This window comes from Geotrypetes seraphini, chromosome 8 (genome assembly GCF_902459505.1).
Source record: "Geotrypetes seraphini chromosome 8, aGeoSer1.1, whole genome shotgun sequence".
Lineage (NCBI taxonomy): Eukaryota > Metazoa > Chordata > Amphibia > Gymnophiona > Dermophiidae > Geotrypetes > Geotrypetes seraphini.
The window spans coordinates 54,317,659-54,344,034 of NC_047091.1; the positions used below are offsets into that span (position 1 = coordinate 54,317,659).

General features: G+C 48.2%; 1 protein-coding gene across 3 annotated transcripts in view; it reads right to left on the reverse strand.

Moving 5' to 3' along the window:
• The window catches only part of COQ8B (coenzyme Q8B), a 114,708-nt gene that overhangs the window by 83,171 nt on the left and 5,161 nt on the right, over positions 1-26,376 (reverse strand). For 2 of the 3 annotated variants that reach the window (XM_033957145.1, XM_033957147.1), the window contains exons 2-8: positions 21,924-22,109; positions 5,853-6,224; positions 5,073-5,139; positions 2,305-2,379; positions 2,054-2,176; positions 1,113-1,198; positions 866-1,006 (exon numbers count right to left, since the gene is read on the reverse strand). In XM_033957145.1, coding sequence (XP_033813036.1) covers positions 866-1,006; positions 1,113-1,198; positions 2,054-2,176; positions 2,305-2,379; positions 5,073-5,139; positions 5,853-6,224; positions 21,924-22,109 — 1,050 coding nt within the window. The remainder of the gene's footprint in view (positions 1-865; positions 1,007-1,112; positions 1,199-2,053; positions 2,177-2,304; positions 2,380-5,072; positions 5,140-5,852; positions 6,225-21,923; positions 22,110-26,376) is intronic. The other variant, XM_033957146.1, reaches the window with a different exon arrangement.

The following is a 26,376-nucleotide window of genomic DNA, read 5'->3' on the forward strand; positions in this document are numbered from 1 at the left end:
GTCGGTGCCGTCACCCATCAGTCAAGAATATGCTGCCTGCTTGTCCTGGGATAAACTATGATTAGGGCTATTTTTCCCAAAGTACATCACTTTGCAATCATGGGCAAGCTGTCAATATCGATCAAAATGAGACTCAGACACTGCGTGAACAAGGTTTCAGAGCAAAGGTGATAGTGGCTGTGTAACATCTTAAGAACTGAAAGCTCAGCACTGTGAAGAACTGCAAAATTCTGGCAGTTGTTAAATGTATTGTTGAATGACATTTTACTGTGTTTTAGCTGGATCATCTTTAACATGCAAAAATCACTAGGTATTAATGATAAAATGTCAGCATAAACAAAGTTTAAGATAATTAAATGTTGTTTAATACTGTAGTAATACATTAAGTATGATGACTAAATAAAAATGTAAAATTTCTCATTGAAATTCAAAGTGGTTGCTGTAAAAATAGCAAAAAAAACTGTAGACAGTTAATTTTTTTGTGCCTCACCTGCATGTCTTTATAAAATCATTCCACCAAACCCACATAAATCATGGCTAAAAAAAACCACATGTAAATTGTGACTCCACCCAGATCGCCCCAGGAACACCTACACGCAGTTTGCGCACAACTATGTACCCACTTGTCACTTTCATGAGTATAACTGACTGGGCAACTTCATAAAAGACCAAAGGCTAGGGATCAGACTGGCAGAGTTCGGAGGGATATCAGGCTGGCATGTGACTTGTAAGACAGCTTTGATAATGATTTGGTCAAGGTTTCAGAAGAGATACCGAAAGATTTTTGCTAGTGTTAAGAAGAGAACCCAGGCCTTCACATAACTTCACTCATCAGGATTTTCTTGTAGTGAAATGTCAAACTCACCTGGATCTTCATAGCTACCTCCCTGCCATCATTTAGCACCCCCAAGTGCACCTGCCCAATGGAGGCAGCTGCAAATGGTTGCTCCTCGAAAGAAGCTAACTTCTGCTGCCAGTCAGGGCCCAGCTCCTCCACCAGAACCTTCTAAAACACCAAAGTGAGAGAGACACCAAGAGGTGTCATTAACACGGACAGACCTCTGGACATAACTTACATATTAGCAAACACTTTGTCACAGAGCTTCACTTACAAGCATTTGCCAAGTGGGCATAAAGTCTGCACTCTGTCTAACTCGCTCAAAGATCTTCTGCAGCTTAGGGCTGATAAAGCTGCTGTCTGCAGAAAGAGAAGGAGAGAGGGGAGATTTGGGAATCATACAGGTACACCATCATGCAGAAAACCAGTGACACACTTAAGACCACACTGCTATTAATCAGCAGTCCCTGTGTGCATTACATTTTTTGGCAAGGCCACGCTATCAAACAGTGGCTCCTGTGAGCATTATGTGGTTTGATGAGACAAGCTCCTATCTCAAAATGGCTTGTGGGACCTACAGTGACAGTCTCACAAGACTGCTGATTGAGGTTCCAGAAGCCATTTTGAAGCAGCAGTTGGTGTGGTCAGCACATACTAAAGGGGAATGCTCCTGCTCCCACTAGGCACCAACAACATGGTATGCCTGGGAAAGGGGCTGATGCTGATGGGTGGGTCTAGGGGGAAGGCTCTGTCTGGTTGGGGAGGGGAGGGAGAGAGTGGTGCTGTTTGGGGACTGAGAAAGGGCTATTTTTGTTTTCAACTTTGGTTTTAGTCGAAACCGAGTAGCTAATTAAAGCCGGAGATTCGGTTTCGGTTGAAAACCAAAATCTTAGTTATGCGGTTCAGTGAGGCCACATTATTACTACAGAATAGCCCCAGAACTGCTATTAGACAGTAGTCCCTGTGCGTGTCACGTGGATTGGCAAGGTCACACTATTAGACTGTAATCTCTATGTGAATTACATTTTCTGGTGAGGCATGCTGCTGTGAAATGGTAGCCTCTGTGTACATTACGTGATCTGGCAAGGAAGCACAACTATCTGATAGTATTCTCTGTACACATTGCATGGGTTGGGTTGTTCTAACAGACTGTAGCCCCTACATGCATTATATTTTCCAGGTAAGCATATTGCTATGAGATAGTTGTCACCGTACCTTGAATGCTCAGCATCTGTCCTATTTTCAGTGCTGCCCCTCGTACCCGGCACAACGTATCCACTATCTTTTCAGCATTGGCCTCCGACAGAAAGGAACTGGAGTCCAACATGGACTGAGTATCTGGGCAGACAGCATAGAAACAATCTTAAGATTTGGTGTAATTATTAGTACTCCTTACCCCACCATTATAAGAATGAACCACCGCTCTGGGACTGTACAGAGCTCTGCATGCTGCTGACACTTCTTACCTTTAGGCTTCTCCCCATTCAGAGAGTTCCGTGCCAGTTCTGTTAAGGTGCCAAATCCCAGGCTTACTGCCAGACCTAGAAGTGAAAAACCCTACAAGTCAAAGGTTTTCCAACACACTGCTTCACACTGATACTGTGGCTGCAAAGAGCACAGATTGAAGGCGATACTAGCAGTGCTCTGAAGAAAACAGTTGGAAGATCGTGAAATGATGGCCACCGTCAGCTGCAGAGAGCACAGACTGAAATAAACACAGCATATTGGGAAAGCAATTATAGAAGGCTGATCCTTTTTCTATTGTTAATAGCTAGTGCGATTGCAATATACATTTTGAAACTTACAAGGAAGTTTTTTCTCGGCCAGTGATAGAAGTGTGCAGGGGCGCTTGCATGTTGCTGGCCTACTTTTCAGACGTCTCTGTCACGGCTCTAGGTAGACGCCTAGGGCCGCTTAAGCTCGCCCAAGGCCACTTTCAGGCGAAACCATGCCTTCGCCCAGCCTTGGGCAAGCTTAAGTGTCTCAAAGCGTTTCCCTCAACACCGACAGACGGAGCCTGCCTCAGGGTGTTTTTTTCAAAAATCTGCATTCCGACTGGTTGCTAGACAGCAATAGGATGTCTACTGCTGCCTGCAATTGGGACGCCCATTTATAGAATAAGCCCGTAACTGCACACTCGCCCTCAAAAGTACTGACAATCTGTGTATTTACATGTGTATTTAAAGGCACCTATTTTCTAGACTAGCCTTTAGTATATGGGTAAAAATATGGGACGAAGCTGCACTCGCAGCATCCCTGCTAATGAGAAGAAAAATCAGACATTGGCAGACGTCTCTAGTCTAAATACGATTGTAATTGGAGAATAGTATCTGTGAGAGGGATGCACCAGCAGCAGCCAGCAGAGGGCTCCCTTGTCCAAAGTGAATCTCCTGTTGCCAAAATATTTCATCTTTTCAGGCCTTAAAAAAATATGTTTGTTGATGCTGTCATATTAACTATAGCTCCTTTCACCTCTTATTGCCCTCACAGGTTGATATAACTACATCTCTTCAAAGAACTCTCAGCTCTTTGCAGTCCTGTGATGGATTTCATATTACATTTTTATTATTTTATTTATAAATGTCCATACCGTTTTATTCCAAAATGGTTTACAAAAAGGTTACATACATAAAATATTAAAACAGATCAGAACAAATAAGAGCAAAAGCAGAAAGATTCAATCCTTACAAAAAGTCAATGCTCAAAGAAATGCATCAACAAATAGTTGTGTTTTCAACAGTTTCCTGAATGAACTTCTGTCACTACTTTTTCGAATTTGGCCAATAAGGTCATTCCACAACTTTACTCCTGCACATGAAAAGGTCATAGCATTCGTTTCCTCATATTTAGGATTGGCCTTTGTTTTCAACGCAATGATCTTGACGGTTGGTAACCAGACATCAAACTCTTTAAAAATTCAGATATCATGCCATAACATAATTGCTTTATATTGGATTCTAGATACAACTGGCAGCCAATGCAGTTGTCGGAGACCTTTCCAAAGCTGCCCTGTAAGTTTCACAGCCAATTGGGTTTCTAGCACATGCACAATGCATATAAGATAAATTTGGATATACAGTGGTACCTTGGTTTGCGAGCATAATTCATTCCAGAAGCATGCTCATAAGCCAAAGCGTTCAAATATCAAAGCAAATTTCCCCATAGGAAATAATGGAAACTCGGACGATTTGTTCCACATCCCAAAAACTGGCTAGTGTGAGGGAGACGTTGTGCGTGTAAGATGTGCACATAAGCTGTGCTCTGGTTATGTGACTGCATTAGCTTTCATCCTTCTCTCCCTCTCCCAAACAGATTATACTGCAACTGCCGACTATGAGGGGGTGTCGGGGGGAGGAAATCTGCTGAGTCGAGTCAGGATGCCGATGACATCTTCCCTTGACAGAGAATAAAGAACAGTTATTCAGCTTTCTAAAGAGCTAATGGACATTCTCCTAGGCACTAGCATTTATTCAAGTTCAGGGTCCAGCGCATACAATCGCTATGGGGGGGGGGGTGCCCACTCTTCGCTATGTTGGATACTGTAATTCACAGAGGTAAGACTGGGACACACTAGCACGCACTGACTCCAACAACAAACTTCCTGTAGGTCTTGTAGTTTTCGCTACCTGGGACGTGACCCTTTATACCCACTATCTGTGACAAATTCATTCGGACATATTCACGCCCAGTGGTACCTGCTGAGGCTGCCCACTGACAATCACACAGCTTTCCTTCTCCAGTGGCCCGTCTGCCTGATACAATTTCTCTCCTCTAAGGCGTCCTGCTTTGCCAGAAACATAAAGTAGCGTCAGAAGAGGACTTTCCGGGCTCGATACTGCATGGGCCTGCTCCGTCCATGTGACATCACCAACTGATGTGACTGAGCGGATTAGCTATTCAGGATTCTCCAAGACGTCCAAGTATCCGGGCAAGATCATGCTCATCGACGTGCGTGCGTGGCATACACGCTCGTGTATCGAGACAATGCTCATTTTGCAAGTTAAATATTGCAGGACTGTTTTGCTCGTCTTGCAAAAAACTCGCAAACCGCGTTACTCACAAACAGAGGTTTGACTGTACAAGTTTTATCTCATGCATATTTATTGTAAATATCCTGAAACCCCAGTTGACTGTAGGATCCCTAAAACAGGTTTGGGAAGACATGAAGTAGGGATTCCTAAGCCACATAAATTCTGAAGCATTTTATGGTTGAGAATTTTTTTTTTTTTTTTACCTCCAAAATTGGCAAGACGACTGATTCGAGAAGCAGGAACTTTCCTCTCCCTGGCTTTTTCATTCAGCTGCAAAATAGGAGGGGAGCTATGTTAAAAACAAACAACACTCAAAAATACAGCAAACCTGAAATATAAAGTAAGGTGACAAATGGAGCCAAGCCATGACGGATCCAGTCCAGAGCTTCTATCTCTTACTCAGTCCAACTCCAGACCAGTAGGGAGGCTCAGCCAGATCTCACTTCATCAGCTGACTCTTAGGACACAACTCAAGTTCAAATATGACAGAGCTCCATGACAACCCCTAATCCAGAATCAAGTATGAAAAGGGGACATAGAGCTCCAACTGGAGAATTAAGAGGTAAAGACATTTTGCCCCCATAACTTTAAAGAGCCAGGAAGGGGGAATGAGGTGACAAACAAGAGCACGAGAACTGTAGCACAGGAGGACTTCAGAAACATAGGTGACCCATGAAATGTTCAAGTGTCCTCTCTGTACAATGCCAGTTATCTGCCATTTGCCAGTCATGTCACTTAGCCAGGGCTTCATAAGTCTTGTAATGGAATGGTACCAACTATTAGAGCCACCATGCTTTTGTTACTCAAGAAGCATTCGCTTGAAATTGGAAGAAGACATAAGTGTGGGACAATTAACTATGAATAGCCATCCTACCGTTCAAGCTCTCAATTATATAAAAGCACATCCTGAGCTTTGCAATCTATGTCCTCTGTGCAGTAACATAAGTGCTGGTGTAATATCTTTCCAGCTGTTGTGTCCTTACTTTTTGCCTGGGAGGTTTGCCCTGGGTTTCTCTCTCCACCTTCTGTTTGCTTTCTCGGGCTTTCTTCATTTCATCTGCTGTGAGCCCTCGCACAACAGTGTCCTGATAGATGGATCTAGCATGTCGCATCCCATGGACTCTGTCCTCTCTAGCAGAGTGGCTAAACTGATTCCAAATAAGAAGCCCTGAAGGCCAGTACTGCTCTGCAGAAGGTTTCCTTCGACTGGAAATGTCAGTCACTGTGCAGGAGAAAGAACTGCATTTTCTGAAACCAGCTCCTTTAGGGAGAGACATCCCTGAAGCCCATTCTGACCTCACAACCCGATGAGCTGCAACTTCTTCCACTGCCTGGGAAAATTCTCCAGCAATTCCCTAAAATATATGCATATAAAGAAGAAATAACTATCCAACACAAGGTTTTAAACATAATTCAGTGTAATAATCCCAGGATGATTTAAAGGCGCGGTATCTACAGCACAGAGTTGAAGACCCTGGTTTGAAATGGATCACTTCCTATGCTACTTTGGCAAATAAACCAGCATCCTGTTCTCAAAACTCACAATGTAGCTCTTGAAGGGACATGCCATGAAGTTATTAGGTAGTATATTTAAAACAAATCAGCGAATTATTATTTTCATTTAGGTCTGGTGTCTGTAATTGGCACCATTGGTGGCCACTTTAAAAGCAGATACCGATTGTGTGTCAAATCACACAACAGCACTGGGTAAAAAATCATGTCTCTGGCAAAAGTGGGCACCAGAAATGTAGGCCAGGGTTTTCCTGGCCTACATTTCCGGTGCCTACCTATGATGTGAATTGCGCCTCCATAGGCGCTGTAGGTCGTCTAACGTCACTTCCAGCATTAGCCATGCCCACAGTGGCGTTAGGCAGTACGGAGTGTAAATACCAGTAGCAGAATAGGACAAGAGTCTGCAGTTGTGTATACAAGCAGGGTGTGCAATGTAACAACAAATTTAGAGTTACAACAACGTCAAAGAGAAGATATAACTCTGGCAAAAATAATAGAATTTATGAAATGTGAACAGGTAGTTACATTATCCCAACAACCTTGGCAAGTAAAAAAACTTTGGGATCAATGGAAAAAAATGATAATCAGAGATAATATCTTATATCGGAAAATTTTTGACCCAAGGGACAGACATCCTGTTTATCAACTGGTTGTACCAGAAAAATATAAAATCGAAATAATAAAATTATATCATAACTGTGGAGGACATTTTGCCACTGAAATTACTATAAAAAACATTAGGAAAAAATATTTCTGGATAAATTTGTGGAATGATGTAAATGAATGGGTCAGAAAATGCAAAATATGTAGGCAGTCTCAAGTGCTACGGAGGCACAATTCTGGCACTGGGAGGTACCTTGAAACTCAATTAAAAATGTTGTTTCAATAACGTTTTTTACTGAGTTTGGGTGTCTGCCAACACCTAAAAAAATGGTGCCATTTAGAAAATCTGGGCCTTAATGTACAATTAAGCTCTGGAATTCACTGCCAGAGGATATGGTATAAAGCAGGTAGTATAGATGAACTTAAAGGCTGAAGAAGTTCCTAGAGGAAAAGTAAAAAAACAAGGTAGGCTTGGGGAACGCCACTGTAGCAAGGATGCTAGGTTGTATAGAAAGAGGAATAACCAGCAGAAGAAGGGAGGTGTTGATGCCCCTATATAGGTCATTGGTAAGACTACACTTGAAGTATTGTGTTCAGTTTAGGAGGCCATATCTGGCAAAGGATATAAAAAGACTTGAAGCAGTCCAGAGGAACTCAACGAAAATGGTAAAGGAAATTCTTTTTCATGGAGAGGGTGGTGGATGCCTGGAATGCTCTCCTAAGGGAGGTGGTGGAGAGGAAAACAGTGATGGAATTCAAAAAAGCGTGGGAAAAACACAAAGGATCTCTAGAAAACAAATGGTATAAATTAAAGAACTAAGGCCAGTATTAAACAGACTTGTATGGTTTGTATCCCATACATGGTGATTCGATGTAGGATGAGCTGGGGAGGGCATCAATGGGAACTCCACTAACTTGGAACCTGAGGAGGTTACTTGCCAGACTTTACAATAGATATCCTGCAAACAACGGGATGGCTGGTTAGGCTGGAGTGAGTTTAGACAGCAACTTCAGCAGTTGGAACCTAGGACAATACCAGGTAGACTTTAGTCTATGGCCCAGAAATATCAAGGAAGAGACAAGTTAATTTAATCAATGAGAATAACTAATGGGCAGATCAGATGGACCATTCAGGTCTTTATCTGCTGTCATTTACTACGTTATCCATAGGCATAACCAGGATGGAAATGTCTACTTTTAGAGATCTTGCCAAGAACTTGTAATCTGGATTGGCCACTGTTATATTGCAAAGTGTATATACTGGCCTTTAAAGAGCTTTGATCTGATATAGTGTGACAGTTTTTAGGTTATGTGTTATTCAAATATTTGCTAAGTCAATTTCTCAGAAGAACTTTCCAAATACTGTGAAGATTTAATATAATCATACTTAGTTTCAGCTGGTACTCCTTTCATATGCTTTGGAAAAGTGAGAAGACCACAGCAAAAAGGGGGTTTATCATTGGGAGGATTGAGGTATACCCTCTTAGGTATTTTAACAATGCAAAAATGGGAAAGGGGGGGATACACAAAAGAGGATATGGAGGTGGGTTTGTTCTAGTTTTGATTGTTAAAATAAAATGTATTCTTAATTTTGTTAGTGTGTTACGCTGCATATTCTCCTTAATAAAATTATTATTGATATAAAGAGAGACCACAGCAAGATTTCAACACAAATATCTGAGATAGGTGATCATCTTGGGTGGTTGAGTTATGGGTTTTGGTACTCATGAATAGGTTAACTGTATGGATGATCTTGTACAGCACTGTGTCCCATAGTGGTGGTTGTGCAACGGAGTAACCATATCACTCCATGTAAAAGGGACCAGATTAGACTAGTCTTGAACGTATCTTATTATATACATGGAGTTGCCCCAAGTTTCAAAAAACAAAACTACAGCACCACATGAGATGGAGTGGACACACAGCTTCATGGTTAGAACAGTGGGCTGAGAACCAAAGAAGCCAAGGTTCCAATCCCAGAGCAGCTCCTTGGGATCTTGGGCAAAACACTTAGGCCAAAATTCTGTAACGAGTGTCTAAAGTTAGGCACCTATTTCAGAGGCGCCCAACTAGATAGCTGCTTATCTAAATTGAAGAACAAGCTCAATTAAGCTTTTTAATCAGCACTGATTGAAACCTAGGCGCGGTTCATAGACAGTAACGCGGAAAACAAAGGCGCGCGCCAACAACTGAGCACAAGATGGAGGTGCGCGCCGAAGAAAAAGACTGTTTTTAGGGGCTGCGACGGGGGTTTTGTTGGGAGCCCCCCCACACTTTACTTAATACAGATCGTGGCGGCGTTGTGGGGGGTTGTAACCCCCCACATTTTAGTGAAAACATAACTTTTTCCCTAAAAACAGGGAAAAAGTTAAGTTTTCAGTAAAATGTGGGGGGTTACAACTCCCCAAACCCCCTACAACGCCCTCACAATGCGGCGCGATCTGTATAAAGTAAAGTGGGGGGGTTCCCCCCACACCTCCCGTCGTAGCCCTTAAAAACAGTCTTTTTCTTCGGCGCGCACCTCCGCACTGCGCTCAGTTGTCTGCTCACGACTTTGTCCCGGCGCGCTTTTGACCTAACACCCCTAGGCGCCTATCAAGAAAGCACAATTCTGTAACAAGGCGCCTCTAAAAATGTAGACGGCCTTCAAAAAAATAGGCGTATGCATGTTAGGCATGGGCGTGGCTACGTGTTAGGCGCCTTCTTACAGAATCACTGCTCTTAAGTATGCTTAAGCGCTCGCATGGGCGCCTAACTTTTAGTTGTGCCTTGAGCTGGCCTATTTAATGGTCACCTCCAAAATAGGTGCCGTTCAGCGTGATTCACTAAACAGCACCCAATTTTACTTTAATCACGCTGAACAGTGCCTATATACCTAACTTTTGGGCGCTTCTTATAGAATTTGCCCTTTAGTCCTCTGTTGCCTCACAAACTTTTTTAAAAAAAATTATCTTTATTAGGCAAACCACACATGGCAAACACAAAAGAGTGAGCCATAAAGCACAGTTATTTACCGTAACAGGTGTTATCCAGGGACAGCAGGCATATATTCTCACATGTGGGTGACGTCATCTACGGAGCCCCAGCGCGGACAGCTTTTCAAGCAAACTTGATTGAAGTTTCAAGTTTGCTATGCTGCACCACGCATGTGCATGCCTTCTTGCCCACTAGAGGGCGCATCCCCACCTCGTGGTCCTCAGTTCCATAGCCAGCAAAGAAGCCATCCCCGGGGAGGAGGGCAGGTTGTGAGAATATATGCCTGCTGTCCCTGGATAACACCTGTTACGGTAAGTAACTGTGCTTTATCCCAGGACAAGCAGGCATGATATTCTCACATGTGGGTGACCTCCAAGCCAACCAAAAAAGGGCAGGTGGGAGGATGGCAATTTAGGAAAACAGATTACGCAAAACTGACTGGCCAAACCGGCTGTCACTCCTGGATAACGTATCCAGGCAGTAGTGGGAGGTGAAAGTATGAACCGAAGACCAAGTGGCAGCCTTGCAGATATCCTCCACTGGAGTAGACCGGAGGAACGCCACAGAAGCTGCCATCGCTCGGACCTTATGTCCCGTGACCCGACCATGAAGCGCGAGACCAGCCTGAGCGTAGCAAAAAGAAATACAAGCAGCCAACCAATTGGACAAGGTGCGCTTGGAAACAGGACGTCCCAACCGATTAGGATCAAAGGACAAAAACAAATGAGGAACCTTCCGATGAGACTTGGTGCGTTGAAGATAAAAGGCCAACGCTCTCTTACAGTCAAGCGTGTGAAGCGCCGCCTCCCCAGGATGAGAGTGGGGCTTCGGAAAAAACACCGGAAGAACAATGGACTGATTGAGGTGGAAATCAGACACAACCTTAGGTAAAAATTTAGGATGGGTGCGAAGAACCACCTTGTCATGATGGAACACAGTAAAGGGTGGGTCCGCAACCAAAGCCTGCAGCTCGCTAATCCGACGAGCGGACGTGAGCGCAAGCAAAAAGATCACTTTCCAAGTGAGAAACTTAAGATGAGATTTGTCAATAGGCTCGAAGGGAGGCTTCATCGGTTGAGCCAAAACCACATTAAGATCCCAAACTACAGGAGGAGGTTTCAAAGGAGGATTAACATTCACTAGACCCCTCATGAAACGAATCACCAGAGGATGAAGAGAGAGAGATCGACCCTCGATATGCCGATGGAAAGCAGCAATCGCACTGAGATGCACCCTAATGGAAGTCGTCTTCAGCCCAGACTTGGACAAATGCAACAAATATTCCAGAACCGAAGACACCGGAACCGAACTCGGATCCAGATGATTCGAGGAACACCAGGAAGAAAATCTGGTCCACTTCTGAGAAAGCACAGTTACTTACCGTAACAGGTGTTATCCAGGGACAGCAGGCAGATATTCTTAACACATGGGTGACGTCACCGACGGAGCCCTCGGTACGGACCTTTTTAACTAGAAGTTTCTAGTTGGCCGCACCGCGCGTGCGCGAGTGCCTTCCCGCCCGACGGAGGAGTGCGTGGTCCCCAGTTAGGATAAGCCAGCTAAGAAGCCAACCCGGGGAGGTGGGTGGGACGTAAGAATATCTGCCTGCTGTCCCTGGATAACACCTGTTACGGTAAGTAACTGTGCTTTATCCCAGGACAAGCAGGCAGCATATTCTTAACACATGGGTGACCTCCAAGCTAACAAAGAGGGAGGGGGGATGGTTGGCCATCATGAAAATAAATTCTGTAACACCGATTGGCCGAAGTGACCATCCCGTCTGGAAAAGGCATCCAGACAGTAGTGAGTAGTGAACGTGTGAACTGAGGACCAAGTGGCAGCCTTGCAGATTTCCTCGATGGGCGTGGAACGGAGGAAAGCTACAGAAGCAGCCATAGCTCGGACTCTGTGGGCCGTGACAGCACCTTCCAGTGAGAGACCGGCCCGAGCATAGCAGAATGCAATACAGGCAGCAAGCCAATTTGAAAGTGTCCGTTTGGAGACAGGACGACCCAAACGGTTGGGATCGAAAGACAAAAATAGCTGAGGGGATGTACGGTGAGCTCTGGTACGATCAAGGTAGTAAGCAAGGGCACGCTTACAGTCCAGCGTGTGCAACGCCTGTTCTCCAGGGTGCGAGTGAGGCTTAGGGAAGAAGACGGGCAGCACAATGGACTGGTTAAGGTGAAAAGCCGAGACCACCTTGGGAAGGAATTTAGGGTGGGTACGCAGAACAACCTTGTCATGGTGAAAAACAGTGAACGGTGGGTCGGCAACCAGTGCATGCAGTTCGCTAACCCTCCTGGCAGAGGTGATGGCAATTAGGAAAAGCACCTTCCAGGTAAGGAGCCTGAGCGAAGTTGTGGCAAGAGGCTCAAATGGAGGTTTCATGAGTGCTGAGAGAACCACATTCAGGTCCCAGACGACAGGAGGAGGCTTGAGAGGCGGTTTGATATTGAAGAGCCCTCTCATAAATCTGGAAACCAGAGGATGAGCCAGGATGAGCCGTGAGGGGTTTTCCGAGAATAGGCTCATGAAACGCAGTGATGGCACTGAGGTGGACTCTGATGGAGGTAGTTTTGAGGCCAGCATTGGACAGCGAGAGCAAATATTCCAATACAGTTTCCACCGCTAAGGAGGTGGGTTCCTGATGATGCCGGAGACACCACGAGGAGAATCTGGTCCATTTCTGATGGTAACATTGGAGGGTGGCCGGTTTCCTGGAGGCGTCCAAGATGAGGCGGACCGGCTGAGATAGATTCTCTGGAGAGGTCAGCCCGAGAGAAACCAAGCTGTCAGGTGGAGCGAAGACAGATTGGGATGCAGTAGAGACTGATGCCGCTGCGTAAGTAGAGTAGGAAACACAGGAAGAGGAATGGGCTCCCTGGAGCTGAGTTGGAGCAGGAGGGAGAACCAGTGTTGGCGAGGCCACCGAGGAGCGATGAGAATCATGGTGGCGTTGTCCTTGCGGAGTTTGGACAAGGTCCGCAACATCAGAGGAAGTGGAGGGAATGCATACAGGAACCGATCCCTCCAATCGAGCAGGAATGCATCCGGGGCCAGACGGTGAGGAGAGAAGAGTCTGGAACAGAAGAGGGGCAGTTGATGATTGTGAGGTGCTGCAAAGAGGTCCACCTGCGGAGTGCCCCATCGAGCAAAGATGGAGAGCAGAGTCGGAGGGTCCAACGTCCACTCGTGAGGTTGAAGGATGCGGCTGAGATTGTCGGCCAGGGAGTTCTGTTCGCCCTGGATATAGACCGCCCTGAGAAAGAGATTGCGGTCCGTGGCCCAGGTCCAGATGCGTAGAGCCTCCAAACAAAGGGGGCGAGATCCGGTGCCGCCTTGCTTGTTTATGTAGTACATGGCGACTTGATTGTCTGTGCACAGGAGGAGGACTTGAGGACAGAGGAGATGTTGAAAAGCCTTGAGGGCGTAGAACATGGCTCTGAGTTCCAGGAAATTGATGTGATGACGACGCTCCTGTGGGGTCCAAAGTCCCTGGGTGCGTAGATCTCCTAGGTGAGCTCCCCACGCATAGGGGGACGCATCCGTGGTGATGATCATAGAGTGAGGGGGTAGATGAAAAAGTAGACCCCTGGAAAGATTTGAGGAGTTCAACCACCATTGGAGAGATTGCTGAAGAGATGATGTCACAGAGATGGGATGAGAAAGAAGATCCGTAGTCTGTGACCATTGGTTGGCGAGAGTCCAGAGGCATGCGAAGGTGGAGACGTGCCAGAGGAAGGACATGCACCGTCGAGGCCATGTGACCTAGGAGGACCATCATCTGTCGGGCAGGAATGGAGGGATGCATGAGCACCTGACGACAGAGGTGGAGCAGGGTCCGCTGACGATCGGAGGGGAGAAAAGCCCTCATTAGTGTGGTGTCCAGAACTGCTCCAATGAATTGAAGTCGCTGGGTGGGAAGCAGATGCGACTTGGGGTAGTTGATCTCGAACCCCAGGAGGTGGAGGAGAGAGATGGTGTGATGAGTAGCCTGTAGCACAAGTTGAGATGAAGGTGCTTTCACCAACCAATCGTCCAAGTAGGGGAACACCTGGAGGTTGTGAGACCTGAGGAAGGCCGCTACCACTATAAGGCACTTGGTGAAGACCCTGGGTGAGGAAGCGAGGCCGAACGGTAGCACCTTGTACTGATAGTGGTGGTGCAGCACCTGGAACCGCAGGTAGCGGCGAGAATTCTGATTGATGGAGATGTGAGTGTAGGCCTCTTTGAGGTCCAGGGAACATAGCCAGTCGTGTTGAGAAAGAAGAGGGTAGAGCGTGGCAAGGGAGAGCATTCTGAACTTCTCCTTGACCAGACACTTGTTGAGGTCCCTGAGATCGAGAATGGGACGGAGGTCTCCCGTCTTTTTGGGTACCAGGAAGTAGCGGGAGTAGAATCCCTGACCCCTTTGATCTAGAGGTACTTCTTCGATGGCATTGAGAAGGAGGAGGGATTGAACCTCCCTCAGGAGGAGGGGGGTTTGAGATGAGTGTGAAGCAGACTCTACGGGAGGGTTGTCTGATGGAAGAGTCTGGAAGTTGAGAGAGTAGCCGTGGCGGATGATGTTGAGGACCCACTGGTCCGATGTGATGACCTCCCAACGGCTGGAGAATATGGTGAGACGACCTCCGATTGGTTGTGGAAGAGGTAGCGAGGGTGGATGACTGGCTATGCCCTGGAGAGAAGAGTCAAAAGGGCTGGGATTGCTTAGCAGGCTGGAGAGGCTTGGAGGGTTGAGTGGCCTGAGAACGAGCCTGGGTATGGTGCTGTTGTTGACGGGGCCGCCGAGGTTGTTGAGGAGACGGATTGAGTGGCCTGGCTGAGAACCTGCGCTGATAAGAAGACTGAGGTCGATAAGGACGGGCAGGCGGAGCCTTCTTCTTTGGTTTTATCAGGGTGTCCCACCTGGTTTCATGGGCGGAGAGTTTCTGGGTGGTGGAATCCAGTGACTCACCAAAAAGTTCATCCCCGAGACATGGGGCGTTGGCTAGACGATCCTGGTGGTTGATGTCCAGGTCGGAGACTCTCAGCCAGGCCAGGCGGCGCATGGCTACGGCCATGGCAGAGGCACGGGAGGTGAGCTCGAATGAGTCGTATATCGAGCGGACCATAAACTTGCGCAATTGAAGAAGGCCAGAGATGTGCTGTTGGAACAGTGGAACCTTGCGCTCCGGGAGGTATTTCTGAAGGGCGGACAGCTGCTGAACCAAATGTTTCATGTAAAATGAAAAATGGAATGAATAATTATTTGCCCTGTTGGCCAGCATGGCATTCTGGTAGAGCCTCTTGCCAAACTTGTCCATGGTCTTACCCTCTCTGCCAGGAGGGGTAGAGGCATAGACACTGGAGCCCTGAGTCTTTTTCAAGGTGGATTCAACAAGAAGGGACTCATGGGGCAATTGAGACTTATCGAACCCTGGGATAGGGATGACTCGATAGAGGTTGTCCAGTTTACGGGGGGCCCCCGGTACCGTAAGGGGATTCTCCCAGTTTTTGTAAAAAGTCTCCCGTAGGATGTCATGCACGGGAAGTTTGAGGAACTCTTTAGGAGGTTGTTCGAAATCTAAAGCCTCCAGGAAGGCTTGAGACTTCTTTGAGTCAGATTCTAAAGGAAGGGACATGGCTGCAGACATCTCCCTCAGAAATTTAGAAAATGAGGACTGCTCCGGTTTGGAGGTGGCATCGGGTGCCGACGGGTCCTCATCAGATGAGGAGGGATCCTCCTCGGTACCGAGAGGGGATTCCTCCCATAAGTCAGGGTCCCGGACCTCTGGTGCATGTCGGGACACCGGGGTGGAAGGTGCGGTATGGCGGGTCTTGGATAAAGATTTCCCAGAACGCACCGAAACGGTACCAGGAGAGGAAGATCGGCGTCGATCCCGGTCCCGGGAAGAATGACGCACTGCTTGGTGCCGAGGAGGATCCGATGTGGTATGGGAGTGAACCACTGGATGGGTATGAAGCTGCTCAGCCGAAAGAATCGGCATGGAGGTGTTGATAGGTACCGAAGGGGTGGATACCGGGGGTTCGGTACGGGGCTCGGGCCGGTCTGGTACCGGAAGGAGCGGTGCCAGGATAGTGGGCAACAGGTGCTCGAGTTGTTGCTGTAACTGTTCCTGGAGTTGAACTTTTAAGATGGCCGAGATACGGTCATCTAGGGGTGGCATCGGAACCGCTTTCTTTTTCTTCGGTTCCTTAGATGCCGCTCCACGCCCCGGCGATGAGGAGGCCGATGACGAGGCACTCACCGAGATCGGGGCGGAGCGCTTGCGGGACCGGTGCGATGCCGGCAAGGTCGGTGTCGCCACCGTAGTTGGAGGGCGCTCGAGGGAAGAGGAAGGCTTTTTAGCCGGCTTACCTGGCGCCAGAGACGCCGATGTGGGGTCGGGCGGTGTCGAAGTAGACGCTGCCGATTTCTGTGGTACCGCTGTCGAGGAGTCCATCGCCGACCCGGAGCCGAAGAGAAGAGTTTGTTGAATTCTTCGGTTTTTAAGGGTTCTCTTTTGAAGAGTAGCACAGCGGGTGCAGGAGTCCGCCCGATGCTCCGGACCCAAACACTGTAAACACCAATTGTGTGGGTCAGTGATGGAGATCGGGCGTGCACACCGCTGGCACTTTTTAAAACCGACCTGCGGGGGCATGAAGGGGAAAACAGCCTCCGCAAAATCGAACCCCGAGGCCTGTATAATGGCAACAGGCCCCGCCGGGGCAAAATCGAAAAAAGGAGAAAAAAAGCAAGTTTTTTTTTTTTTTTTTTTTTACAAAGCAAAAGAAAAAGATACCCGAAGGCAAAAGAAGAAAAATTAGGAAAAAAAGCGCGAGCGGGAAGGCAAAAAAGTGGTTTCAACGGCCGTTGAAAAAACACACGCGTCTTCTTCGCTCCGCGGAAACAAAGAAACTGGGGACCACGCACTCCTCCGTCGGGCGGGAAGGCACTCGCGCATGCGCGGTGCGGCCAACTAGAAACTTCTAGTTAAAAAGGTCCGTACCGAGGGCTCCGTCGGTGACGTCACCCATGTGTTAAGAATATGCTGCCTGCTTGTCCTGGGATAATAACAAAGCCTAGTCGAGACCTTGCGCGAGGCTTCCAGAACCTTCCTCACAGACTGAGAAACCTGTGAAGTCACGGGGAAAGGAACCAAGCCGGCAGATGTAAAGACTGAAGATTGGGATGCAACAGCGAACCCCGACTCTGAGACAGCAGAGAGGGAAAGACAGGCAGAAGCAGAGGCTCCCTGACACTGAGTTGAAGGAGCAGGGAGAACCAGTGCTGACGAGGCCAACGAGGCGCAATGAGAATCATAGTGGCTCTGGACGCCTTGAGATGAACCAACGTCCTCAAGATCAGAGGGAAAGGAGGAAACGCATAAAGGAACCTCCCTCCCCAGTCGAGAAGAAAGGCGTCGGCCTCGAGACGGTCCGGGGAGTACATCCGAGAACAATAGAGGGGCAGTTTGCGAATCTCCGGGGAGGCAAACAGATCCACCTGAGGAGTCCCCCAGCGGTCGAAGACCTAGCGCAAAACTCGGGAGTTTAGCGACCACTCGTGCGGCTGGAGAAGACGACTGAGTTTGTCGGCCAGACAATTCTTCTCTCCCTGAATGTAAACCGCCCGCAGGAAGATGTTCTGGGAGACCGCCCATTCCCAAAGGCGCAGGGCTTCCTGGCATAGGGACCAAGAGCCCGTTCCCTCTTGTTTGTTCACATAATACATGGCCACCTGGTTGTCCGTCTGCACAAGGACTACCTGATCGTGCAGCAGGTGGCAGAACGCTCGAGAAGCCAGAAAAATGGCACGAAGTTCTAAAACATTGATGTGACAACTCCGGTCTTCTGCCGACCATAGACCTTGAGTCCACAGACCGTCCAGATGAGCTCCCCACGCGTACTCCGAAGAGTCCGTGGTCAGGACCTTGCGATGCGGAGGAACGAGAAAGAGCAAACCCCCGGAAAGATTGGAAGAGTTGGTCCACCAACAGAGCGAGCGTCTCAAGGAAGGAGTCACAGTTATAGGGGAGGAGACTGGGTCCCGATCCTGACGCCACTGGGAGGCCAAGGTCCACTGAGGAAGCCTCAGGTGCAAACGGGCGAACGGAGTGACATGGACCGTCGACGCCATGTGGCCGAGCAGAACCATCATGCGCTGCGCCGAAACTGAGGGCAACAACGAAACCTGGCGACTCAATCGAAGCAGGACCTCCAACCGTGGCGGGGGGAGGAACGAACGGAGGCGAACCATGTCCAGCACGGCCCCGATAAACTGAAGGGATTGAGTCGGGCACAACTGAGACTTGGGGAAGTTCACTTCGAACCCCAGATGTTGAAGGAAGATGATAGTCTGTCGGGTCGCTGAAATAACCCCTTCCTTGGAGGACGCCATGATCAGCCAATCGTCCAGGTAGGGAAACACCTGCAGCCCCCGAGATCTCAGGGCTGCCGCGACCACCACCATACACTTCGTGAAGACTCGAGGGGACGAAGCCAGTCCAAAGGGGAGGACCCGATACTGGAGGTGCAACTCCCCCACCTGGAACCTGAGGAACTTGCGGAAGGTGGGATGCACCGGAACATGAGTATATGCTTCCTTCAGGTCCAGGGAGCACATCCAGTCCCCCGATTCTAACAGAGGGTACAGGACTGGAAGGGACAACATACGGAACTTCTCCCGGACAAGGAACTTGTTGAGCCTCCGGAGGTCCAGAATGGGGCGTAAGTCCCCTGTCTTCTTCGGGACCAAAAAGTAACGGGAGTAAAACCCCCGTCCCCTTTGGTTCGGGGGCACGGGCTCCACCGCCCGAAGGCTCAACAAGGACCTGGCTTCCGACAGGAGAAGAGGAAGCAGGTCTCGACAGCCAGGAGAAGCCCCCGGCGGATGTTCTGGCGGCATGGCTAAGAAGTTTAGCGAGTAACCCTCGGAGATGATCCGGAGCCCCCAAGCGTCCGACGTGATCTCGGCCCAGGCTGGAAGAAAGGCCTGCAATCGGCCCCCGATAGGAAGGGGGTCCTTTGACAGTACGGAGGGGGCCCACCCCCAACCGCGCATCACGTCAAAAAGACGGAGCCGGTTTAGACGCCCCTTGCGCCTGAGGCTTTGGTTGGGATGCTCTGCCCTGCTGAGGGAGACGCCGGGGCGGAGGCCTCGAGAAAGCCGGTGTCGACTTCTGCGGGTATCGCCACGGAGGAGGTCTAAACGGCTTCTGCGGCGGGGCCCGGCGTTTAGGACGGACCAATGAGGCGATAGAGCGCTCATGTTCAGACAAGCGTTTGGTCGCCGCCTCCAAGGACTCATCGAACAACTCGGAGCCCACACATGGAAGATTGGCCAGACGTTCTTGCAAGTTCGGGTCCATATCCAGGGTACGAAGCCATGCGAGACGGCGCATCGCTACCGCAAAGGCGGATACACGAGAGGCCAACTCAAACGCATCGTAAACTGCGTGAAAAAGGTAGAGACGCAGCTGAGACAAATTGGCCATAAAGGTACCAAAATCCCCCTTGTGGGAATCCGGTATGACCCCATAATACCTGGGCAACGCCTTCACCATCTGCCTTAAATAGGATGAGAAGGTGAATGCGTAATTAAGGACCCTGGCAGCCATCATGGAGTTGGAATAGAGGCGACGACCAAACTTGTCCAGGGTCCGTCCCTCCCGCCCGGGGGGGACCGCAGCAGAGACCCTAGAAAGCTGAGACTTCTTCAACGCCGACTCCACCAGCAACGACTGGTGGGACAGCTGTGCTTTGTCGAAGCCTTTGCAAGGGACCGTACGGTACTTCGACTCCATCTTTGATGGAACCGCTGTGACTGTAAGAGGGGAGTCCAAGATTCTCAGGAAGGTCTGATGTAGAACCCTGTTGATAGGCAGACGAGGAGTCTCCCTTGGGGGAGAGGGCAAATCCTGCTCCTCCAAAAATTCCTTCGTGTATTGAGAGCCTGACATAAGGTCAAGGTCCAAAGCCCTCCCCAGCTCAAGCACAAATCTGGAAAAGGAGGAGGGCTTCGAAGGCGGAGAGGGAGATCGAGAAGCCCGCGTCGCCAAAAAAGAAGGGGAAGCCTCACGGGAGTAACGAGGCTCCTTACCGGTGCCAGACCCCGAACCCCAAGAAGCCGCACCCAGCAACCTCGATGGGGTCGGGGACCGCCCATGCCCCGAGGAACCCCTGCGGGAAGTCCCCGGGGTATGAGGCACCGAGGCACGCCCCTTCCGTCTCGGCGAAGTCCCTCGAAAACTCCACCTCAGAGGAACGGAAAAGCCTCGGATTATTGAGGCGGAGCTCGGAGACCCGCAGGGTCTCAGCCTCGGTGAGTGAGGAGAGACCGCGGCGGCGAGGAGAGCCCCGTTGACGTTTGGGCTTCCTCGGCCGATGCTTCGCCCGAGGCCGACCCGAGGGAGAGGAGCCCCGGGAGGACTTCGACGAGGAAGAAGAGGAAGAGATCCTCCGCACCTTGTCCCGAGGCCGCACGCTCCGCTCAGGCTGGTCAACCGAGGTCGAGGGCAAGGTCGGGGTCGAGGCCGAAGTCGAGGATACCGAGACCGAGGCCGCCAAAGCCGGGGCTGACGAGGCCGAAGACGGCTGGAGGTGCGCGAGGGCACCGGACAGTTCCGAGGCAATAAGCGCACGGAGCAAGTCTTGAAAGACGGGAACCCCCATCATAGTCGGCAGATCCTGGGCCAGCGGGTGCTCCCTCGAGGGCGACCTCGGTCTCGAGTATTCCCGCGGGGCACCCGACTTCGACGCTCGGGGCGGGGCCGAGGACGGCCCACCCGCCCCCGTCGATGAGCCCGAGGATGGCTTCTTCGAGGCTGGAAGAGAAGAAGGAAGTGAGGACTTACCCACCGTCGACTTCGGGGTCGAGGACGCCGGCCTCGACGAAGCAGGCTGTCGGGGCGAGGTCGAGGGAGTCGAGGCCGAGGTCAAGGCAGGGGCCGAAGCCGAGGCCGACGTCGAGGCCTTCCCCGCCGCGGGGTCGACAGCGAAGAGCTCCGCCGTCCGAGCGTGAAGGCGGCGGAGAGCTCTCGGCTGAAAAGTAGAGCACCGAGTGCAGGAGTCGGTCGGGTGCTCAGGACCCAGACAAAGTAAGCACCACCGGTGGGGATCGGTGATGGAAAGCAGCCGATCGCACCGGGTGCACTTTTTAAAACCCGTCAAGGGACGGGACATGGGCCCAAAAACCGGCCGGGAACGAACGAGGTCCCGCGGCCGCGGCTACCGGGAGCCCCCGGAGCCGAACGAAAAAGGTTATTATTTATTTTTTTTTTTTTACAAAAAAAGACACACGAACAAAATAAAAACACAAATTAAGCACAGCGACCGAGAAAAAACCACTCAGCCGCGGTGTCAGAAGGCAAATTAGAAGAGCACAAATTCCACAGGGCTTCTGGCTCCGCGGAAAAAACTGAACTGAGGACCACGAGGTGGGGATGCGCCCTCTAGTGGGCAAGAAGGCATGCACATGCGTGGTGCAGCATAGCAAACTTGAAACTTCAATCAAGTTTGCTTGAAAAGCTGTCCGCGCTGGGGCTCCGTAGATGACGTCACCCACATGTGAGAATATCATGCCTGCTTGTCCTGGGATAACAGCCAATTTCATGTTATACAAACTAATTAACAGTTCAATATTTATGGCAACTTGTCCTGCTTGGTTCTTTTTTTCTTTTTGTCTACCCCTTACCACTAAGTCCCAAGCACAAGCAGACAGTGAGCCTTCCAGAGAGAAGAAAATACCTAATGTACCTTAACATAAGTTGCCTTGAACTACCACTGAAAACAGTATGAACTTCCAGTTCTAGTTTCCCTGGTGGGTAAAACCAGGACTACCTCAGCTTATCCCCTCAACATAGAACCATAGTGGCGTATTTTCAACGCACTTAAACTTACAAAGTTCCATAGTAAACTTTGAAAATGAGCCCCAAAGGATCAGAACAACAAAAGATATGTGGAAATGAATGATTTACCTTGTAGCTTGCAAGCAATAAGCTAGTATGTAGCCGAATGGCTCTTTGCATAGACTTCCATTGAGATTCCAGAGCAAAGCTGCGAGCTACTGAATGAACCTGCTCTCTCGGCATCTCAGCAAGCCCCTGCCCAATGCGTGCCGCTTCACGCAGCGCTGAGCCTGTTTCACGCCACATGCTACCTTCCTAGAACAGCAAAATCAATTTTTATGTTTATTTAAACTTTATATACTGCCTTTACTGAAGAACAGCCAAAGTAGTATACATAAAGGGAGTGAAAATCATTCATCAAGAGCATACATTCATAATCAAAATTAAAAGTTAAAATACTATCAAAAAGACTCACAATCCCCGAGAAACTGAAAATCCCAGAGAGTCTTCAAAAGCCAAACAGAAAAGATGGGTTTTTAACTGAATACCCAAGGAGACACTTTCATATGAAGTTCTCAGGTCCCAGAAAGAGGTTCCTGTATCCTAGTTCAGTGCTGCATTCATCGATTTGTTTAAAAAAAAAGAGGCAGTATTCTTTTCCTATTCCCAAATACTTGTTACAAGTCATTTCTTTCTCACTGCCATTTTTGCTAAAAGCCTCCATTGTACTTTTTCCTTGCTCACTGCATCTTCATCACCTGAGCCTTGTATTCTTCCACACTGGTGCTATTCATTACTTTTCTAGGGCTAGATGCACTAAAGTTAGCAATAGTCGCTAAACCTGTTTTCACAGCTTTAGTGACGATCACTTTAATCGACCTGATGCACAAAACGCCACACAGCGTGTTTTTCTGCTCAAGCGCCCATTTTCTGATCCGACCATGCAAATTAGCTAAAACCCCATGCAAAATAGCCAAGCGATTGATGCATTAACATTGCTTGGCTATTCCACAAAAAAAATGGGGTTTTAGCGATCGGAGAAACAGACTGGTCTACCTGTTGGCAACTGTGTTACTGACAGGCCTGCCTGGGTTTGTTTGTTTTTCTTTTTTTTTCAATGGCAGATATTTTGCACGTTACACATGCGAAATATCTGTCCCATAAAAAAGAATGAAAAAAGACCCCCACCACTAATTACAGCCCTCCCCTATGACCTCCGACAAACGCAGCACGAGAAAAAATTGGCAGGAGGGATACCCCATGTCATGCCCCCTTCCCTGCGCCAGGCACCCCTGAGCCACTGTCGCCACTCCCCCTTGAACCCAAATAAAATGGCAGGAGATGCCCACTCCCTCCTGCCACACAGAACACCCCCGTGCCATGCCACCCCGTGTCAGGCACCCTCGAGCTACTGACCCCCCCCAAAAAAAAAATGGCAGAAGGGATGCCCACTCCCTCCTGCCACCAGACACCTCCTCCCACCCCACCTCCCCCAAACCTTTTTAAAAAGTTGGAAGCAGGAAGCCTACTCTGAGGCTCCTGTTTCAGGCACGCCAGTCATAAATGACGGGTCTTTCCCGCCCCGGTACATCATGTGATGCACAGAGAGAGGCCAAAGGCCCTAATTGGTTCAGTCGCCTATGGCCCCTTGGGGCCTAAGGCTGGTGGGGTCAGCTCAGAACACCCCAGCTCTAGCACCCCCCACCTTGTCCCTTTGCAGAAGCCAGCAAGAGGGATGCCCACTCCCTCTTGCGAGCAGGCCTGTCTCTTCAAAATGGTGGGCCTTCCCCTTACCGGTGCATCCTGGGGTACACCGGGGAGGGACCTAAGGCCCTGAACTAAGTGGTGTGGTGGTATACAAGAATAAAGTTATTATTATTATTATTATTATTAGCCTGGATACTTTAAGCCCCGGGCAGAAGCAGCGCTCTGAACAGGCTGCTCCTGGCCTGCCCTCTGCTGCATCACTGATTACATCACTAATGACGCGGCAGAAGGAAGCCCTGGTAGTCAGGTTCACTGCTGCTACTTTGGGAGGCCTGAAAGTTAAGGTCTTAAGGGGGTGGGGGTGTCGATCGGGAAGTGCTGCACAGAGAGATAGAAGGAATGGAAGGCTGCTGCATAGGGGAATGAGAGGGAGGGATGGAAAACTACTGCACGGGGGATAGGAGGGATGGAAATGTTACATATGATAATGGAGGGAAGGGAGAGATGCTGCATGGAGGGGAATAGAGAGGTTTAACCCAAGGCACAAGGCAGGGAGAGAGAGATGGTAGACAGCAGAGAAATAGAACTGTTGGATATGGCAGTGGAAGGGAAGATGGATGGTGAGCACAGAGAAAGAAGAAAACGTCATATGGGCACGAGACCCTGGTGAGCAAGTTAACAGAAGACAAACAAACCAGAGCCTGGGACTAACATGATCTGAATAATAAAATACCCAAAACAACAAAAGGTAGAAAAATAAGTTTTATTTTTTGTTTTGCAATTACAATATATCAGATTTGAAATGTGTGTCCTGCCAGAGCTAGTGTTAGACAGTGAGAGTGAGCTAGGACCTAACAAAGAGAGGAAAAGTATTTTTATTTACACCACAGCACTGGTGTGGGATTGGAGAGAGCAAAGGGGAGTGGGGTGGGTGAAGAGGTTACAAAAATAAACCTACCAGGTCATTTGGAAATATTGACCAGGCAGGAAAATTGAATTGAATCAAAAAATAAATTCAATAGGCCAAATTGAATTGAGAAATTTTTTCCTGAATCGGGCAGCACTAATGTGCATCACTTTGCATTTGTCCAAATTAAATTTCATCTGCCATTTGGACGCCCAGTCTTCCAATTTCCTAAGGTCTTCCAGTAATTTTTCACAGTCTGCATGCATTTTAAGAACTCTTTAACAATTTAGTGTTATCTGCAAATTTAATCATCTCATTCGTCATTCCAATTTCCAGATCATTTATAAATATGTTAAATAAAACTGGTCCCAGAATAGATCCCTGTGGCACTCCACTATTTACACTCTTCCATTGAGAAAAATGGCCATTAAACCCTACCCTCCGTTTTCTGTCCAATAACCAATTCTTAATCCACAGTCAAACATTGCTTCCTATCCCATGATTCTTTAATTTTCTCAGTGTTCCAAATTTGTATTTTTTAAAAATTTTTTCCACTATTTTACCAGGCACTGAAACCAGTCTTACCAGTTTGTAATTTCTAGGATCTTCCCAGAACCTTTTTAAAAAATCAGCATTAACATTGGCTACCCTCCAATCCTCAGGTACTATGGATGATTTCAGTGACAGGTTACAGATCACAAACAGCAGATCAGCAATTTCATGATTAAGTTCTTTCAGTACATTGGGATGTATACCATCTGGTCCAGGTGACTTATCATTCGTTAACTTGTCAATTTGGCTAAGTACGTCTTTCCAGGTTCACCAAGATTTCTTTCAGTTCCTCCACATTATCACCCTTGAAAACTAAGTAGATTTCATATATCATCTTCCATAAAGACAGAAGCAAAGAATTCATTCAGTCTCTCCCCTATGGTCTTACCTTCTCTGAGCGCTCCTTTGCTCCTTGATCATCCAAGAGTCTCACAGATTCCCTCACAGGTTTTATTCTTCTGATGTGCCTAAAAAGTTGTTACTATAAATTTTTCCCTATTTGGCAAATTTTCCTTCATTTTCTCTTTTAGCATTCTTTATCTATGCTTTACATCTAACTTGCCAGTGCTTATGTCTCTTCTTATTTACTTAATTTGGATCCTTTTTCCATTCTTTAAAGCACAGGTGTCAAAGTCGGTCCTCGAGGGCCGCAATCCAGTCGGGTTTTCAGGATTTCCCCAATGAATATGCATGAGATCTATTAGCATACAATGAAAGCAGTGCTTGCAAATAAATCTCATGCATATTCATTGGGGAAATCCTGAAAACCCGACTGGATTGCGGCCCTCGAGGAGGGACTTTGACATCCCTGCTTTAAAGGATATTTTTTGGCTCCAATAGCATCTTTCACTTCACCTTTTAACCCCACTGGCTCTTGTTTTATCTTCTCTTCACCTTTGTTAATACATGGAATACACCTGGTCTGGGCTTCCACGATGGTATTTTAAATAATGTCCTCACCTGGTTTACATTCCTAACCTTTGCCACTGATCCCTTTAGCTTCTATTTAACAATTTTCCTCATTTTATTGTAGTCACCCTTTCAAAAATTAAATGCTGCTAAGTTAGAGGCATTAATTGGTGCTAATATGCATGTAATTGAACGTATGGTCTATTATACGGTAGTTCCTGAAATCATAATAAGGCAGTGTATCAACTGTAATCTATTAGAAAGGAACTCCAGCACCAAATAGAAAACAGCATCAATCATACAGAAGGGTATGATCTACCAGTGAAACTAGCAAGTGCCAGATCTGGTGACTAGTCATTCAGAGAAGAGCAGAGGCTTAAGATGTCCAGGTCTTTTTTGTTTTTGTGTGTGTAAAGAAACCTTATTCAAATCCTATGACCATCAGGCTTTCAATTTCTTCTTTATTTCTAAAGAAGGCACTATTCTATAAAATTAGCGCCTAAATGC